The sequence below is a fragment of the Theropithecus gelada genome, chromosome 13, assembly GCF_003255815.1.
Source record: "Theropithecus gelada isolate Dixy chromosome 13, Tgel_1.0, whole genome shotgun sequence".
Classification (NCBI taxonomy): Eukaryota; Metazoa; Chordata; class Mammalia; order Primates; family Cercopithecidae; genus Theropithecus; species Theropithecus gelada.
This window is the reverse complement of record NC_037681.1, coordinates 45456982-45475486: the sequence shown is the minus strand read 5'-3', so window position 1 is coordinate 45475486 and position 18505 is coordinate 45456982. Positions and strand designations below refer to the sequence as shown.

At 50.0% G+C, this 18505-nt stretch overlaps 1 protein-coding gene across 3 annotated transcripts in view; it reads right to left on the bottom strand.

Annotated features, from left to right (window-relative positions):
* The window catches only part of EFR3B (EFR3 homolog B), a 113853-nt gene that overhangs the window by 25306 nt on the left and 70042 nt on the right, over positions 1–18505 (bottom strand). For 2 of the 3 annotated variants that reach the window (XM_025353927.1, XM_025353928.1), the window contains exons 5-12: positions 8876–8997; positions 5275–5424; positions 3516–3650; positions 2994–3072; positions 2126–2261; positions 1729–1890; positions 698–809; positions 274–325 (exon numbers count right to left, since the gene is read on the bottom strand). In XM_025353927.1, the coding sequence (XP_025209712.1) occupies positions 274–325; positions 698–809; positions 1729–1890; positions 2126–2261; positions 2994–3072; positions 3516–3650; positions 5275–5424; positions 8876–8997 (948 nt within the window). Of the gene's footprint in view, positions 1–273; positions 326–697; positions 810–1728; positions 1891–2125; positions 2262–2993; positions 3073–3515; positions 3651–5274; positions 5425–8875; positions 8998–15197; positions 15313–18505 lie in introns of those variants that run through there. The other variant, XM_025353929.1, reaches the window with a different exon arrangement.

Genomic DNA, 18505 nt, shown 5'->3' with positions numbered 1-18505 from the left:
CATGTCTAAGTGACAAGGCTATCAGTAGCCAATAAAGAACCTTTGTGAAAATTAGAAACAGGTTCCCCATTTGCTGTGGCTGACCCAGCTCTGTGGGTGCCCAGCCTGGCTAGTGAGTGGAACACAGGCTAGATTTCAGCCCCGACTCAACTGACTGGGTGTATTTGTGCAGTATGCAATGTGCACGACTGTATGTGGAGGCCTTCACTTGGTCCCTTGGAAGGAGCTGTCTCCTGCAGAGGAAGAGCAGGAATAGGGATAGATGGGGCTCACCTGCAGGAGGGATTTTAGCAGCATAATCTGGGTCAGACGGTTCCTATTCTCCCTGTAGACCAGAGACACAAATACTCACCAGGATGGTAATGGGGCGGAGATCACACACTTGCCAGCTTAGTTCTACCCCTGATTCGTTTCTCCATGAGGCTTATGGTGTTGAGTTACCCAGGACAGTGGCTTCCGGACCCAGGAAGCCGACCAAGGGGCGACTGGCTCCCCCCACGTTGGGAGGTGGTTATTGATGGGGCAGCCTGAGAAACTGTTGTGGGATCCAAGAGCCCCACTAAAGGCTGCTGCGGGATTTGGGAGTAAAAAGAGAGGAGAGGCCAGAGCCAAGAAAGTTAAGAGGGATAAAGGAGGGAGTCAGAAAATGCAGCTAGGGGAGAGGAGGACTCCAGGCTGGGGGAGATTGGTGGCTCACCCCGTCCTGCCCGTGTCCACCGCCTGGTGCAAGGACGGCCGCGGCACCTTGCTCATGATGAAGAGGATCACCTCGGAGCGCTGGTAGGTGGGCAGCGTGCTGGCAAAAGAGCCTGCAGGAGGTGGCGGAGAGGGTGCCCAGTGAGGCACAGGCTGCAGGGCCCCTCCTGGTTCAGCCTCTCAGCTGCACAAACCCCTGCAGAGAGCGAGGGTTGCCGCTCTCCAGAGTCAATCCAGGACCAGAGAAAGGAACTCAGGATAGCCCGTGTGTGATTCTTCCTCTCCAGGAAGGGGAGGCATCAGGCGGTTCTGGAGGACTCTTCCAGGCTCCGTGTTTTCACTTGTTCCTGAGGCTGTGGTTAAGGTCTTGGCTCCTTGGCAAGGGGGTGGGGATGGTGAATGCTGGGCCCTGGGACCAGGGCGGAGGGAGCCCAAGTTCTCGTTGGGCTGCCCTAGGGTAAATCTTCCTCCCACGAACTAAGAGAAAAAGATGCTTCTGGATTCCTAACCTGCCTACTCCAGGCTGAGGCGAAGCTCGCATGGCTAGGGCAGGCAGGCTGTGAAAGCGGCTTTATCATCTCCGCTCCCAGAAGCACACCCATTTTCTCCATGGCCTGCCCCCTTCCTCATTCTTTCCTCTTAGTCCCCACCTCTCTCTCCTGGAAGCCCTAACCTGGAAGCATCAGGCAGGTCTGATGGAGACTGGGACTAAGGAAGGTTCGCCTGAGACTTCAGATCTGGGAAACCCATCCCACTGTTTGGCGCTGTCGCTCGGGCCCTGCCCAGCCAGCGCACCATGACCGACTTCATTTTCTCCGAGGTCCGCGAATAGCATGTGGGTGCGGGACGATCCTACAGAGCCCCGGATGGATGCCCTTCGCCCCAGTGCGGTCCTTCCCTCTCCAATCACATCCCCAGGCCGCCCCCGGGGCCCCGCCCCTTTCCAGGGTCCCTCTTTCCTCCCCTCGGCCCCGCCCCGCCCCTGGCCCCGCCCCGCCCCAACCCTCCCCGAGCCTCGGCCCCGAGCCGCACCGACGGTCTTGATGACGGCCTCCTGGAACATGCGCTCCTCGTGCTCCTTGATGATCTTGGTGCCGAGGCTGACCGCCCCGTCGTAGCTCCCGGTCAGCGCGTAGTCGATGCTGAGCCGCAGCTGCCTCAGCAGCGTGTTGAACATCTCCAGCACCGTGGGCCCTGAGAGCGGCGGGGCGGGGCGCCCGAGATTAGGGCTGGCACCCTTCTCCCTGCACCGCGAGCAGGCAGGGCAGGCCCACGCCCCCTTCCAGCCTGGGCTTCCTCTGCGCCTCCAACTTCTCGGCGGACTTCTCCCGAGGAAAACGACCCCTCCCTGTTGCCCCTTGCATCTCTCTGGAAGAGGCGGCAGCCTCCGCGGGGTCCCCGGCCCTCAGGCCCTCGCCATGCTCCTTACCCACAGAGCCCGTGGCGGCGATGACCGCCGCTTCCGACAGGACCTCCACGATGCCTGCGCGCACCGTCGCAGCGCTGCGGCTGTTGGCGTCCAGGTGGCCCAGGAGCTGCTGGATGACCAGGTGGGAGTGCTGCGGCTGCGGGAGGAAGATGAGCTGGGCCTGGACAGTAACCCCACGGGGCCGCAGCCCTCTCCTGGCACCCAAAGGCGGGGGTAAACTAAAGGGACGTCCCAGGGCCCCGGGCACTGCAGGTGGCACTGTCACCTTGTGCCCTTTCCTGCATCCTTCCCTCCTCCCTCCAACAAAGAGCCAAATCCCAGTGGAGGCTTCGGCTGACAGTGTTCCAGGGCCCTTTTACTTCAAAATGGGTCAAAAGACCATTTTAAAATAGGGTCTTCCTTTCACTTCCGGTGCCTCAGGTCTTTCCGCAAGGGCCACGGGAGGTCACATGGCTTAGTCCAGTGCTGCCTAAAGTGGGGCCCCTGGGCCGGTGCCCATTCAAGATGGGTCTGATACTGGTTTACACTGAGATAAGGACGGGATGGAGAGTCAGTGTTTAGTAAACAATTTGTCAATGCTGTAGCAGCCAAGGGTGTGATGTGTAGGCTTGCATTTTGCATGAGTTTTTCATTTTATTTTTCTAGAAATTATTTGTTTTAATTGTATTTTATAAAAGTGTTGGTCTGTGATGTACTGGAAATAAAATCAGCCGGCCCTTCTCCACAGCTAGCTTAAGCAGCACTGGTTTAGGCAACCGGGGGCTTCGGAGGAGTCACAGGGGACTTCTGGCTTTCCACTTTAGTGCCCGTCCAGCTCCCAGAGGGGCCTTTGTCCCGGGATCATGCTGGCCCAGGGGAGCCATCATACCTGAATTGAGTACATGATGATTTTAAAGCAACGGATGGCAAACACCTTGGGTTCCCAAAGAGAATGGTTATCCAGATGTCTGTGAGGGAGAAAACGTGGGGGAACAACTGTGAAACTCCCGGCGGTGTCAGGGAGAGGAGATTAGCTTGGAGGGAGAGGGACACCTCCTCAGAGCCCCTCGCACAGTTCCTGGGTGAAGAAGTGAAGCCTGAAGGGCCTTGGGGTAGTCCCAGTCCAGTGCTGGAGAGAGGCCAAGGACAGCGCTCTGCAGTGGTGGACATGTGTAGTGAAGCTGGGCACCTTCGCTTAGCATTGGGTGCCTTCCTACTGCGCAGCACTTGGCCACCCTGTGGCAGCTTTTGCTGTCACAGTGCAGGGAACACAGGCAGACGGAAGGGATCGACTTGGCTGCGGCACTACCACTGTAATATCCCCTTCCCCCCAGCCAGCCAGGAGATGCCAGGGACCCAAAACATGTCCAGGCTGAAGGCTGGGGCCAAGGCAGTGGGTGGGGGCACTCACATGAGAACAGGCTTGATGGCGTTTTTGATGTTGCCAAAGGCAGCCCGGCCCAGCAGCTCCCGAAGGCACCTCTCAGCCAGCTCCGCAGGGCTCTCTTTCTCCTTCTCAGGTGCTTGGAGGGGTGAGGGAGACCGGCTGGGGAGACAGAGGCACACGGGTAGAGGGTGGCATGCAGGCTGGGGTCAGGCTCTGTGCAGTCCTGCCTTTCTGTTCTTCATCCACGCAGGACACACAGGAATTTGACACGGGTTGCACTAGGCAATAGGGGAGGTGTCACAGCTGTCAGAAATTAAATGGGGGTAAAAAAGCCCCCACTGGGGGAAGTGAGGGAAGATTGGGGAAGAAAAGATAAAGTTCTTTTTCTGGAAATCCTTAAAGATTTCCAGATGTGCCACTGTGTGAAGGAGGCTCTGAGCACCATGGGCCAGGTGAGGTGTAGAACATGTGTGTCTTGATGCACCTAAGGCTTCAGAAGGAAGAGATGGGAGATGAAGATAGGGAAGGGAGGCAAAAAACAAAACAGAAGTGGAAGAAAGGAGAGGAGAGAGAGGGAGGGAAAAGGAGAGCCACAGTGGTTGGCTCAGGCAAGAGTCAATGATCCTCAAGTCATAGGGAGTCGGCCCACATCTGGACAGAAGAGGAGCCCGAGGACTCCCAGCCCAGAGACCACCAGAGACCATATTGTCAGTGAGACGCTATTCCAGAAACAGCCACCAGAGGGCATACGAATCCCCCCCCCCCCCCCCACCCCACCCCACCCCACCCCCCCTCCCCGCCTCTGCCCCCGTCCACCCAAGTCTAGCTCTAGTAGCCTGGGCTCAACAGACTTAACCAGCCTAGTGAACAGATAGCCCAGGTGGGACAGCAACATGGACCTTTCTCCCCATTCCATTTCACCGAGTAGAAAAATGAGGGGGCAGGGACAGGAATGAATCCCATGCTTAGGGGATCCAGGATTAAAACCCAGTGTCTGCAAGCTCTTGCTGAGTGGCTATGGGCTGGTCAAGCATGCACGTTTTCAGGGCCTGAAATAGCATCGGGAAGCAACAGAGGAAGGAAGGTCCAGATGGAAAGTCCACAGTGATTGGAGCCACGAAAGGCATCTTTCTTTTCTTTTTTTTTTAGGCGGTGGCTCGCTCTGTCACCCAGGCTGTAAGTGCAGTAGCACGATCTCGATCTCAGCTCACTTCAAGCTCCGCCTCCCAGGCTCCCATTCTCCTGACTCAGCCTCCCGAGTAGCTGGGACTACAGGCGCCTGCCACCACGCCCGGCTAATTTTTTTGTATTTTTTTTTTTTAGTAGAGACACAGTTTCACTGTGTTAGCCAGGACAGTCTCGATCTCCTGACCTCGTGATCCGCCTGCCTCAGCTTCCCAAAGTGCTGGGATTACAGGCATGAGCCACCGCACCTGGCCCACGAAAGGCACCTTAAAGCCTCCTTGGCTCTGTTTCCAGGGAGACAAAGGTAACTAGACTCTTGGTTCTATGTGTTATTACCAACAGACTTACCCCCAGGGAGCCCAGCACCAACACTGTCCTCCTTCGGTAATGCAGATGTTAAGGGACGCTGCGGGCTGGCACAAAGCCAGACCCATGGCTCCTAGGGAGTCAGCTTTGGACTCACTGCAGAACAAGCCACAAAGCCATGTCCCTGGCCTTGTAGCTGAGTTTTACTGACCAACCCAAACCATGTGGTTCCCAAGCAGCCCTTGAAGGGCTGATCATATCCAACTGTCCTGCCCCACCCCGGCCTGCTTACCTCTCTGCCTCCTCTACATGCTGCAGATTGAAAAGCAGCGATGGGACGATCTTGTCCATGTGCTGTGGGTCCCAGATATTGGCCTGCAGTTCATCATTCACCGTCTTCCTCACCACCCCTTGTAGGCCTTTGATGCCTGACATTCGAATTCTGTAAGGAAAAGGGTGAAGTGGGACTCGGAAGTCCTCCAGTCCTGAGAAGTCCAGCTTCGGTGGTTAAGAGAGGAGCTCAGCTTGGGGGTCAAGGATACATTTGTCCATCAGAAGGCAGAATGGAGACCACCTGCTATTCTCATGGGACCTCCTGGTGCTGGCAGACGTAAGCCCAGGAAGCCATGTCTTTTGATTCATCTTGGAGACTCCCAGGCTGCCCTTGCCTTGGTACCGTCTGGGCTCCAGCCCTAGGGTGCTGGGTGCTCCAGCTCCCCGTCTTTAGTACTTAGCTGGGGTTGTTCCAGCTTGGGCCCAAGATGTGAAAGCTCAAAATGCTACCAAGAACTGATGAAGCAGAATCCAAGACTGTGAGCAATTTGTGGGGGCAGTGGGAGGTGGATCCAGAGGGCGAGGCACAGAGCTGCAGGCTCTCTGGGGCACAAAGGGGTTTCAGCTTGGGGCTAGGCTTAACCAGAGGGGAAACTGAGTAACAGCACAGCAGGAGCCCCTTTTGTACACCCCCAGTCTCTGCTATGCTAACCCAGGGTAAGCACAGCCCTGTGGGAGGGAGCCCTCTTTACTGGCCATTTATTTCAGCCTGAAGTTTCTTTCTTCCTTTCTTTTTTATAAAGCCTTTTTTCTGGTTATAAAATAATACATGCTAATCATAGAAAAGTAGAGAGAAGAAAAGATTTACCACTTCCACCACCACTACCACTGTTATCTTTGTTATCAGAGATAACTGTTATTGGCATTTTGATGTAATTCCTTTCTTCTGTGCATAATAGATAACAGAATTAAGAACCTATTGCATATTTGATCTGTAACGGCTTTTTTTACATACATTCTGTGCATTTTCCTGTGTCATTAACTCTTCATAAACATGTCGAATGGTTGCCTGATACACTATCATAAGGCCTTTCTCAACTAGTGACTAGTAGTCATTTAAGTTGTTTCCAAACGTTTTGCTTTTTTTTTTTTTTTGAGATGGAGTCTGGCTCTGTCTCAGGCTGGAGTGCAGTGGCGCGATCTCGGCTCACTGCAACCTCTGCCTCTCAGGTTCAATCGATTCTTCTGCCTCGGCCTCCTGAGTAGCTGGGATTACAGGCATGTGCCACCACGCCCGGCTAATTTTTGTATTTCTAGTAGACACAGGGTTTCACCATGTTGATCAGGTTGGTCTCGAACTCCTTACCTCGTGATCCACCCGCCTCGGCCTCCCAAAATGCTAGGATTACAGGCGTGAGTCACCGTGCCTGGCCAAACGTTTCACTTTTATAATAATGCTGTGATGGGCATCATTGTATAAAATATTTTACTACATTTCAAGTCATTGCCATGAGTGGAATCACTGAGTCAAAAGGTAAGAAATAAAAGGCAGCCAGATACAGTGGCTCACACCTGTAACCCCAGCACTTTGGGAGGCCGAGGCCAGTGTATATAGCTTGAGCTCAGGAGTTCGAGACCAGCCTGGGCAACATGGCAAAACCTCATCTCTACAAAAAATTAAAACATTAGACCCGGCGCGGTGGTTCACACCTGTAATCCAAGCACTTTGGGAGGCTGAGGCGGGTGGATCACCTGAGGTCGGGAGTTCGAGACCAGCCTGGTCAACATGGTGAAACCCCATCTATACTAAAAATACAAAATTGGCCGGGCATGGTGGCAGGCCCCTGTAATCCCATTTACTCGAGAGGTTGAGATGAGAGAATCACTTGAACCCAGGGGGCAGAGGTTGCAGTGAGCTGAGATCGTGCCACTGCACTCCTGCCTAGGCGACAGAGTAAGATCCTGTCTCAAAAAAAAAAAAAAAAAGAGGGAAAAAAAAAAAAAGAAATTAGCCAGGTGTGGTGGTGTGCACCTGTAGTCACAGATACTTAGGAGGCTGGGGTGGAAGGACAGATTGAGCCTGGGAGGCGAAGGTTGCAGTGAGCTGAGATTATGTGAGATCATGCCACTGCGCTCCAGCCTGGATGAAAGAGTGAGACTCTGTCTCAAAAAAAGAAACAAAAGGCTCCCGATTTGCCAAAATAACTGCCCCCACCCCCTGCCCATGTGGCAGGAGAATGCCACTCTCACAGTGCCTGCGGCGGTATTAGGATCTTATTTTAAACATCTGTTCTAATTTTATGAGTCCAAAAAATCCTTACATTTTGTAGCTATTTCAATTCACATCCTTTTGTGATTATTGGAGATGAGCAGTTTTTCTCAAGGTTGAGTTGCCAGTTGCATTTTTAACTTCAGTTTTAACTGGGGTTGCCAGGGTGCTACCCTGGGCCTTACCAAGGAACTGTGACTGGAAGTGGCAGAAGCCTATGAACACCAGGATACCCTACCCCAGAAGCCTTTAGGGCCACTGGCAATGGGCAAGGATTCCCCGGAAGTACCTGGCCACGCTGACCTGACCCTAACCACATTCAAGACCCTGAGCTGGCAGCTGTCTGGACTTGGGAATGAACGACCAGGAATACTGTCCTGCTGACTTTTCTTGGTTTCAGTTTAAAAAGGCACTCCCCAAAGGACAAGTGCAACATACCCCCGGCGTGCTGGGCTCGTTTGTCCCACCCAAGGGGGCCTGGCTGGCAGGAAACAAGGCCTGGTTGGCAGAAAAAATTCTACCAAGGGCTCCCTTATGTGTACATGTGAATTAATTTTTCTTCTTTTCCTACTTTGCACTCTTTCAGTCTCCTCAGAATCCCTTCCACAAATGCACATGATTCATTCTGTGACACCCAGAGCTGACCATGCCTTTCAAAAGAAGTTCAGAAAGATCAGGCCTGGGGGAGGAGGAACTTCTTACTCTTCCTATTTATTTATTTACTTATTTTTCGAGACAGAGTCTCACTCTGTTGCCCAGGCTGGAGTGCAGTGGCGCAATCTCAGCTCACTGCAACTTCCACCTCCCGGATTCAAGCAATTCTTGTGCCTCAGCCACCCGAGTAGCTGGGATGACAGTTGCGTGCCACCATGCCTGGCTAATTTTTTGTATTTTTAATAGAGACGGGGTTTCGCCATGTTGGCCAGGCTGGTCTTGAACTCCTGACCTCAAGTAATCCACCTGCCTCAGTCTCCCAAAGTGCTGGGAATACAGGCATGAGCCACCACACCTGGCCCTTACTACTCCTCTTAATGGGCACAGTGGAGATCTACCCGTGACCAAGGGCCCCATGAAGTCTCTGAATCACTTGAACCTGGGAGGCAGAGGTTGCAGTTAGCCAAGACTGCGCCACTGCACTCCAGCCTGGGCAACAGAGTGAAACTCGGTCTTAAAAAAAAAAAGGAGAAACCACATGTAGGGAGCTGGGTGCTGCCTGTCTGCCCAGCAACATCAGAGCAGACACAGACACTAACAAAAGCAGACACGCAATAGCAGGTTGGAAGTTATCTACAGGACCCACCTTTGCTTCTGCTGTGAGCTGAACCACCCACCCTTGCCTTCCCCTACTCACTTAGTCTTGATTTCTAAGTCATCGTGGCTTGAGTGGCACATTTCACTGAATCGGGACACAAAGAAGTCATAGCTCCGATGATAGGATGGGGTGTCCTCCTCGATGTTGGCAAACTTCACAAACTATCAGGGAGGAAGGAGAGAAATACACGAGAGAGGTGACCCACTGTGCTCCTCACTGCTGGGCATCCCCAGACCCCCTGCCATGGTCAAGCCATGGGAACCACGCATCCCGGAGCCAGCTCGGCCGGCCTCGCAGAGCACACTGGGGAAATGAGTTCCCAATCCTGCTCACCTCTCCCGTTGCACAACAAGATTGGAAACCATGGCCCTTCTCAGGCCTACTCTGCTGTGGGAGCAGAGGATGGAAGAGAAGGGAACATGAAGGGGTTCACGGAAGCACCTGCCCTCACCCCTCCACCCAGAACTGTGCAAACACACCGGGGTAGGGAGGCTGTTAGGAATAACATGGAACCTGAGTGAAAGCCAGCGATGAAGCAGCAGCACCACCCTCAATGAATTCGAGGACACAAGAACAAATCTAAAATTTGACTTAAAAATGTAATTACACTTTATTGTTAGAAATTGGAATTTGGTCAGGTGCAGTGGCTCATGTCTGTAATCCCAGCACTTTGGGAGGCTGAGGTGGGTGGATCATTTGAGGTCAGGAGTTCAAGACCAGCTGGCCAACATGGTGAGACCCTGTCTCTACTAAAAATACAAAATTACCCAGGCACGGTGGCAGGTGCCTGTAGTCCCAGCTACTTTGGGAGGCTGAGGCAAGAGAATCACTTGAACCTGGGAGGTGGAGGTTGTAGTGAGCCGAGATCGCACCACTGCACTCCAGCCTGGGCGATAGAGCGAGACTCCATCTCAGACAACAACAAACAAAAACAACAATAACAACAAAAATGGAGTCCGTTTTTTGAGTTTGCCATTTCAGTTCAGTAGGTCTTGATAGGCATCCTGGGCAGCTAGGTTCCTTCTGCACCAGGATGCTGCACATTTGCAATTCTAAATAGGGACTTAATTTCAACTGAGTCCTGCAGAGAAGCAACAATCATGAACTAAATGAAGTTAAATTACTAAATATTTAATATGATTCTTATGGGGCTTTTGTTGTTGTTGTTGTTGCTGTTTTTGAGACGGAGTCTTGCTCTGTCGCCAGACTGGAATGCCGTGGCGCGATCTCGGCTCACTACAACCTCTACCTCCCGGGTTCAAGTGATTCTCTTGCCTCAGTCTCCCGGGTAGCTGGGTCTACAGGAGTGCACCACCACGCCCAGCTAATTTTTGTATTTTTCATAGAGATGGGGTTTCACCATGTTGGCCAGGATGGTCTTGATCTCTTGACCTTGTGATCCGCCCACCTCAGCCTCCCAAAGTGCTGGGATTACAGGTGTGAGCCACTGTGCCCGGCCAGGGCTTTTTTTTTTTTTTTTTTTAAGATGAAGTCTTACTCTGTTGCCCAGGCTGGCATGCAATGGCACGATCTCGGCTCACTGCAACTTCCTCCTCTCGGTTTCAAGCGATTCTCCTGCCTCAGCCTCCTAACTAGCTGAGATTACAGGGACTGCCATCATGCCCAGCTAATTTCTTTTTTTTTTTTTTTGTAGAGAGGGGGTTTCACTATGTTGGTCAGGCTGGTCTTGAACTCCTGACCTCAGGTTATCCATCCACCTCAGCCTCCCAAAGTGCTGGGATTACAGGCATCAGCCATAGCGCCCAGCCTTTATAGGTTGTTTTGTTTACTGTTATTAATCTAGTACCCCCAAACAACTAAAAAGGTTAGATTCACTATACAATATATTCTCCATTATTCTGCCCTGTATTATTATTTAATTTTTATAAACATGTGTTGCGTCAAAAAGGATATGGTATTCTTCCCAAAAGTATCTAGTTAGTGGACTCTCATATTTAGTATTGTCAATTTGTATCTGTATTTAACGACTTAAAAGTTGTTAATAACTTTTTCTGAATGAAAATTAGCAGCTTCCACAAACATCATTAATTATTGTAGTGTTTTATTCTTCCACAATAAACACAACAGCTACATTCTGTTGACTGAGAGAATCCCAACATACAAGCAAATAAGGAGATCTTTCCTTCCAAGCTACATCTAAAATGGATTCATATATTTGGGAGAGAATATTCTGATATCAGCAATAAATCCAAGTGACATTGCTGGCATGACTGATGTGGTGATGCAGAAGAGGCACAATGGTGGATCCAATGGTAATCCATATGATCAGAAGATCATCGATTACGTGCAAATTCAGGAGAGTTCCAGAAAGAAGGCTGAAGTCACCCTTCGGCTGCCTGGCCTTCATAAGCCCCCAAGGCTGGAACACAGACTTGAGGTGCTGAAGCCATGAACCAGGTTTGGCTGAAGTTAAGGTTGGGTGCGTCACTGCCCTTAGCCACCGACACAGGCAAAGTCTGGTCCAGTCAGGATGTCTGTCCACTCAGGGGAGACACACAGCTCTACCAGGTTCTAAATGCAGATCTAGCTCTTAACTGGAGGTGTGGATTTTGAATGAGACATTTAACTTCTTTTTATGTTTTGGTTTTCCCATGTGCAAAGTAAGCAGCCCGGTTGTCACTAAGGTTCTTTTAAAGTTTCAAAAATCTGTACTATGTCTACTTCGAATATGATAAGGCAGATTAAGACTCCCTGTGTGTGTAAGAGTGCCTGCATTTTAGAATAAAAGAAACAGTGAAAAAAAGAAGCCAATAACAAAGAGAAAGAAACAAACACAGACTTTGTCCCCAGGATGTAGTGACTGTGTAGACTCAAATGTACCTCAGGAGAATGAATGGCCAAACTTTATGTTCACTGGTTTGGGAGTTTGTGGGCTAATGGCTATGAACATTTTAGAAGCAATTTTTTTTTTTTTTTTTTTTTTTTTGAGACAGGTTCTCGCTCTGTCATCCAGGCTGGAGTGCAGTGGTGTGATCTTGGCTCACTGCAACCTCTGCCTCCTGGGTTCAAGTGGTTCTCCCCACTCAGCCTCCCTAATAGCTGGGACTACAGCCACGATGCCTGGCTAATTTTGTATTTTTAGTAGAGACGGGGTTTTGCCATGCTGGCCAGGCTGGTCTTGAACTCCTGACCTCAAGTGATCCTCCTGCCTTGGCCTCCCAAAGTGCTGGGATTACAGTCGTGAGCCACCCCGCCTGGCCTAGAAGCTTATATAATGTCTGGTACTACCCTAAGACTTGTACACACGTCATCTCTTTTATTTCTTAAAATGATTCTAAGTTAGACTGGTTTCTATTCTCATTTTATAGACAAAGAGACTGGCATCTACAACAGTTAGGCAACTTGCCCAAGGCCCTGCAGGAGGTGCCCGGTCCCCCACATCCTGCTGCCTGTCTCCAGCAGGACTTCCTCACTGAAAACCTTGGCTTTTTGGTTGTTTTGTTTTATTTTTATTTTTCAGCTTTATTTAGGTATAATGCACAAATAGAAATCATATCAATATATTTAAGGTGTACAACTTGATGTTTTAGTTATTTATTCACTCATTTATAGAGACAGAGTCTTACTCTGTCACCCAGGCTGGAGTGCAGTGGTGTAATCATGGCTCACCGCAGCCTGGAACTCCTGGGCTCAAGTGATCCTCCTGCTTCCTGAGTAGCTAGGACTACAGGTGTGCACCACCATGGCTGGCTAATTTTTTTTTTTTTATTGTTTTATTTTTTAGACGGAGTCTCACTCTATCACCCAGGCTGGAGTGCAGTGGCACAATCTTGGCTCACTGCAAGCGCCGCCTCCTGGGTTCAAGCAATTCTCCTGCCTCAGCCTCCCGAGTAGCTGGGACTACAGGCACCCACCACCACAACCAGCTAATTTTTTTGTATTTTTAGTAGAGATGGGGTTTCACCATGTTAGCCAGGATGGTCTCGATCTCCTGACCTCGTGATCTGCCCACCTCAGCCTCCCAAAGTGCTGGGATTACAGGTGTGAGTCACCACACCTGGCTTTTTTTTTTTGTAGAGACAGGGTCTCATTATGTTGCCCAGGCTGGTCTCAAACTCCTGGGATCAAGTAATCCTCCCTCCTAGGCCTCCAACTTGATGTTTCTGACATACACTGTGAAATAGTCACCATGGTTAAGCCAGTTAACATATCACCTCATATAACTGCCATTTTCTTTCCTCTTCTCTCCTTCCTTTCTGTGGTAAGAACATTTAAGATAGGTAAGATGTGGAAACAACCTAAATGTCTGACAAATAAATGGATATAGAAAATCCATTTGCGTATCCATTTGTGTCATCTGTGTATACACACACAGTGGTATATTACTCAGCCTTAAAGAAGGGGATCCTGCCGGCTGCAACAAAATGGATGAACCTGGAAGACATTATGCTCGGTAAAACAAATCAGACACAGAAAGAGAAACAGTGCCTAATCTCACTCATATGTGGAATCTAAAATGGTTAATCTCAGCCAGGCGCAGTGACTCACGCCTGTAATCCCAGCACTTTGGGAGGCCGAGGCAGGCAGATCACTTGAGGTCAGGAGTTTGAGACCAGCCTGGCCAACATGGTGAAACCCCGTCTCTACTAAAAATACAAAAAATTTGTCAGGCGTGGTGGTGGGCGCCTGTAATCCCAGTTACTTGGGAGGCTGAGGCAGGAGAATTGCTTGAACCCAGGAGGCAGAGGTTGTAGTAAGCCAAGATTACACCACTGCACTCTAGCCCAGGCGACAGAGCAAGACTCCATCTCAAAATAAAATTAAATTAAAATTAAATATAAAATAAAATAAAATGTCAAGTTCACAGAAGCAGAGTAGAAGGGAGATTGCCAGGGCCTAGGGGTAGTGGAAATAGGGAGACGTTGGTCAAAGGGTACAAACTTTCTCCAGTTTTTATTGCCGCCTTCTGCTTCCTCCAGCCTCAGGCCAGATGGCACAGGAACATTGCTGCTGGGGAGGGGGGATGATATTGTTAGGGAAGAACAAGAGGTGGATGAGAAAGTGGGCAACAGGCACCTTAGTATTGTTTTATTAAGAGGGTGGGGGATAGGTAGGGTGGGGCTGGAGGTGGGAGGACTCGGCTTTTCAAACACTGCCAGACAGCAGAGCCATGGGGCACTGCTGACCACACTGGTTTCTGCCCCCCCCAACCCCCCCCCAGACATGCTGACTCTGTCCTGGAAGAGGCCCGGGAATCTCAGTGGGCCAGTCTGAGGCCTACACCTGGGAAGCCACGCCTGGGAGCCGCAGGCAGGGGCTGACGGGCAGTCCCGCCTTCTCTCCTCCTCTCCCCTCCCCACACCCATGCCCCTGGGAACCCATTCCTGATCCTGGTGGAACTGGGACACCAAGACCCCTCCACGTTCAACTTTGACTCTCCTCTTTCTCAGGGAGCCGTGGCGCCATAGGACTGAGGCCAGTCAGGCCACACAGCTGCTCACGGCCAGCATCTGTCCTCATTATCCCTGCTGTCTATGCTGTTAAATATTTCAATCATTATCCCTGGCTGTAAGGTCAGAATTGACATTAAAATCAATTTTTTTAAAAATGAAAGTTCTGCAGTTACCCCTGAGGTGGTGCGAGGTAGAAAACGTAAGTGGGACTCCCTTTCCTAAAACCACAGAAGGCCTCATTCCAGACCAGGTCAGCAGTTTCTCCTGAATCTGTCCCAAGCGGGTCAGCCATAGCTGCTAACCTCACTGGAAAACTCCCTTGTTCTCTCCTTCTGCGGCTCCGTGAGTCCCTGGATGTGTGTTCTTCGGTGCTCTTCTTCCCTGACATATTAGTTTTGAGTCTTAAAAAAAAAAATTTTTTTTTCTTTTTTTTTGAAATAGTCTCGCCCTGTTGCCCAGGAGGGAGTACAGTGGCACCATCTTGGCTCGCTACAACCTCTGCCTCCCAGGTTCAAGTAACCTGTGCCTCAGCCTCCCAAAAGCTAGGATTACAGGCACCCACCACCACTCCTGGCTAATTTTTGTATTTTTAGTAGATGGTGTTTTGCCATGTTGGCCAGGCTGGTCTTGAACTCTTGGTCTCAAGCAATCTGCCTGCCTCGGCCTCCCAAAGTGCTGGGATTACAGGCGTGAGCCACAGCACCTGGCCTGTTTTCTTTTCTTTAAAATGTATCTATCACCTCCTAGGAACATGAATAAAGTAAAGAAGATTCAGAAAAGCTCCCTGAGCTCCTGGAGTAACAGGAACTGTGTGAACTCAAGGCATATTATTAGTAAGGTTCTTATTCTAAGAGGCTTAGACTTTTTATGACCCTACAGGATTCAACACCACACAATCATTGAATAGCAGTGTTTGCTGGGGCAATGAACAAATACATTCCACTCACCACTTAAAAAACAACACGCCATTCTTAACATGCCCGGGACTCCACCCACTGTTCTTTCCCATCCCACTTGATCAGAAAAACAAATTTCAGATATGGTGTAGTAAAGCTTATTTGCTTTCATTTAACCCATGCCTTGTTCTGTTGGAAGCCTTCAGAATATCTAAAAGACATCACAAAGCCCGAGTTCTAGAAGAGGCTATTCATAGACATAGGAGTTTTCATCAGGAATGGCCAGGCCAGGCCCAGTTAACACCTACAGTCTAAGTAATAACAACAGTAAATATTTCTGTGGCACTCATTGCTTAACATATCGGTGTTAACTGTCTGTAACTGTGTTGTCTCTGCCTCAGTCTTGACCGTCTTATCCCCTGTGTGTCAAATCTCCCTCTGCTTCTCTCTAATAAAATGCTTGTGATTGCATTTAGACCCACCTGGAAAATCCACGATAATCTCCCAATCTCAAATTAAGATAGTCCTTAATTTAATCACAGCTGCTAAGACCCTGTTTCCATATAAGGTCACATGCAGAGGTTCCAGGGATTAAGATGGAGCCATCTATTGATGCATCATTTTCCAGCTGATCACAACATCCTTTATCTGATACGATTTTCAGCAGTCTTGTGAGTTTAGCAGAACATGTGTTGCTCCCATTAGAGAGATGAAAAAACTGAGGCTTATTAAGGGAGCAAGTGAATTATTTCAGCTCAGCCCACTTGTGACAGGTGGAGCTGAGCCTCAGGCTTGGGAATTCTCACACTGGGTCCCATGATCTTAGCTCTTTACATTTTAATGTGTATCAGAACTACCTAGGGAGGTTGTTTAAAATACAGATTTCTGAGCCACTCCAGCCTACTGCTATCCTACTGAACAGACTCTCTAGGGGTAGGGCTTAAGTATCTGCATCTTATTTTATTTTATTTTATTTTTTTTGAGACAGTATCTCACTCCTGCCACCCAGGCTGGAGTGCAGAGGCGTGATCACGGCTCTCTGCAGGCTTGACTTTCTGGGCTCAGGCTATTCTCCCACCTCTGCCTCCCGAGTAGCTGGAACTACAGGTGTGTGCCACAATGCCTGGCTAATTTTTTATTTTGTACAGATGGGGTTTCAGTGTTGCCCAGGCTGGTCTCATATTCCTGGGCTCAAGTGATCCACCCACCTTGGCTTCCCAAAGTGCTGGGATTACAGGCGTGAGCCACTGCGCCCGGCCAGGTATCTGCATCCTTAAGTGCCCGCTCCCCCTGTTCTAGGGCAGGGGGTCTACAGGTCACATGTACTTGGCCCAGGGTAAACTCATCCCACAGCTATAGAAATGTTCTGAGGCAGGGTGGGGGGAAGAAAGCTCTCGCAGAACCTTGAGAAAAGCTAGGGAAGTATGTTCTTGGTCATGGAGGTCCGTCAAGGCTGGATGGATGGACAGCCACTTCCTTTGAAGGGGAGAACTGGGGTGGTTCGGGCTTGAACCAAGGGTAGCATGGCTCCATCTCTGGAGCACAGTTTGCCCTCCGGGGCCCAGGACTGCCTAGGAGGCTGTAGCCTTGAGTCTCGGGCTGTTGACCATTCCATTCCCTCGGGCTGCCAGGACTCTTGCTCTGTTAGATAGTCTAGTGAGACTGCACTTAATGCCAGTCCCTGATCTCCCATGGAGAAGGTGTGTGCAACAGGGCTATCTAAGAAAAAAAGCACCTTTTTGGTACCAGGATCTTGAGCCTCCTTAGGATCCCTTGGTGTGATAGCTTGTGGGGAGGCGCTTCCCTTCCCTGAGGCTGGAAGTATGAAAGCACAGTCCCAGCAGCCCAGCTAGGAGCGCTGGTCATGGGTCCCTGTAGGGGCAGCTCCCTATGTGGCTCCTGAATCTTCCAGGGGTTGACATGAGAGGGCTAAGCTGGAAATTTTGGTGACAGTGATTCAGAGGGTCTGATGGGGTTTTTCCCGGGGACCCTGGTCAAAGGACCACACCTATTGCAGAAGTCCACCTCAGAATGTGCCAGTGTCTGGCTGAGATGAGGTTGGGACTCTTAGGTTTTAGAGTGAGTAAGGCCTTTTCCCTCTTAAACAGGCAGTGTAGTGTTATGACTACAGGAAGGGGTTTGGAGCCAGACCACATATTTGAATCCTAATTATTAGTAGGGTGATCTGGGACAAGCTTACTTGTCCCAGCTTACTTGAAGCTCCCTGTGCCTCAGTTTCCCTATCAAGTAGGGGTAACCCAAGCACCTGCCTTGTAGGCTTGGTTTGACCAGAACTCTACCTGCCTCGCCTGTCACAGTTACGCACTGCCTCTTCATTTTCTCCCCCAGTGCATTTTTGGCCCGTCATCAACACTCCATGAGTTTCCACTGGGCTCGTTTACCTGCGTGACTGGTCACTATTTCTTTAAATGCATACTACAGCGAGAACTTCCTAAATGTTTCACCCCTACAATTGTGAATTCATACTTTACAGATGACTTTTATTAAAATGTGAGTTCTAATGCATGAGATCCTGAAAGATCATGGTTTTTTGTTTGTTTGTTTTAAGATACAGCAATGATGAGGAAAGTCGCCATAGCAACAAACTGAAGATTTTGAACATGTGACATTTCAAAGGCCAGGGGCACTGCTAGGGCCACCCTTTCAAGATCAAAGTTTCAGCTCTTCATATACAACAAAGGACGCCAAGCTTGCTGGAGTGATCACCCACCCTGTGGTACAGGCAGCCAGGAGGTAAAATGGTGTGAAAACTGAGGGTTACTAAGGGTCAATAGAGAGCGAAAGCTCCAAAGACTGGCCTTGCAGGAATAGCTCTCCCCTGGTCTTATCACAGGCCAAGTCTCTCCAAACAGAACATAGCCATTCCCTCTTCCATAGGTGGGCCTTCTGAACCAACCAACTTCCTGCTGTCAGTGACAGAACTATAGTTAAAAATACGGGGCATATATAAAACCCAACTCTCTCACAGCTCAAGGACTGAAGGTCTTTTTGCTGCATTTACCTACACAAAGAGAAAGGAGAACTGCTTCTCTGCTTCACTAGACTTAATCTGGGTAGAAAAATCAGCACCAAAAAACGTTGCCCAAATTTAAGATAAGTCCTAGCTGGAAAGCAAATCAAAACGTGGTTTTGAGTTTACCATTGCCTGTCCCTTTCTTGCCACTGCCCTTGTTTATAGCAATTCCCTGGGGCAGTTTTCACTGTAGCCAGAGGCACAGTCTATCCCATCTTAACTTGATCATGTCCTGCCAACCTCCTGACTACCAGCCAAAGCATAGTAACTCCCCAGATCTATGACATACTCTCCTGTCCATCCACATTACACAGTCCCTCCTTCA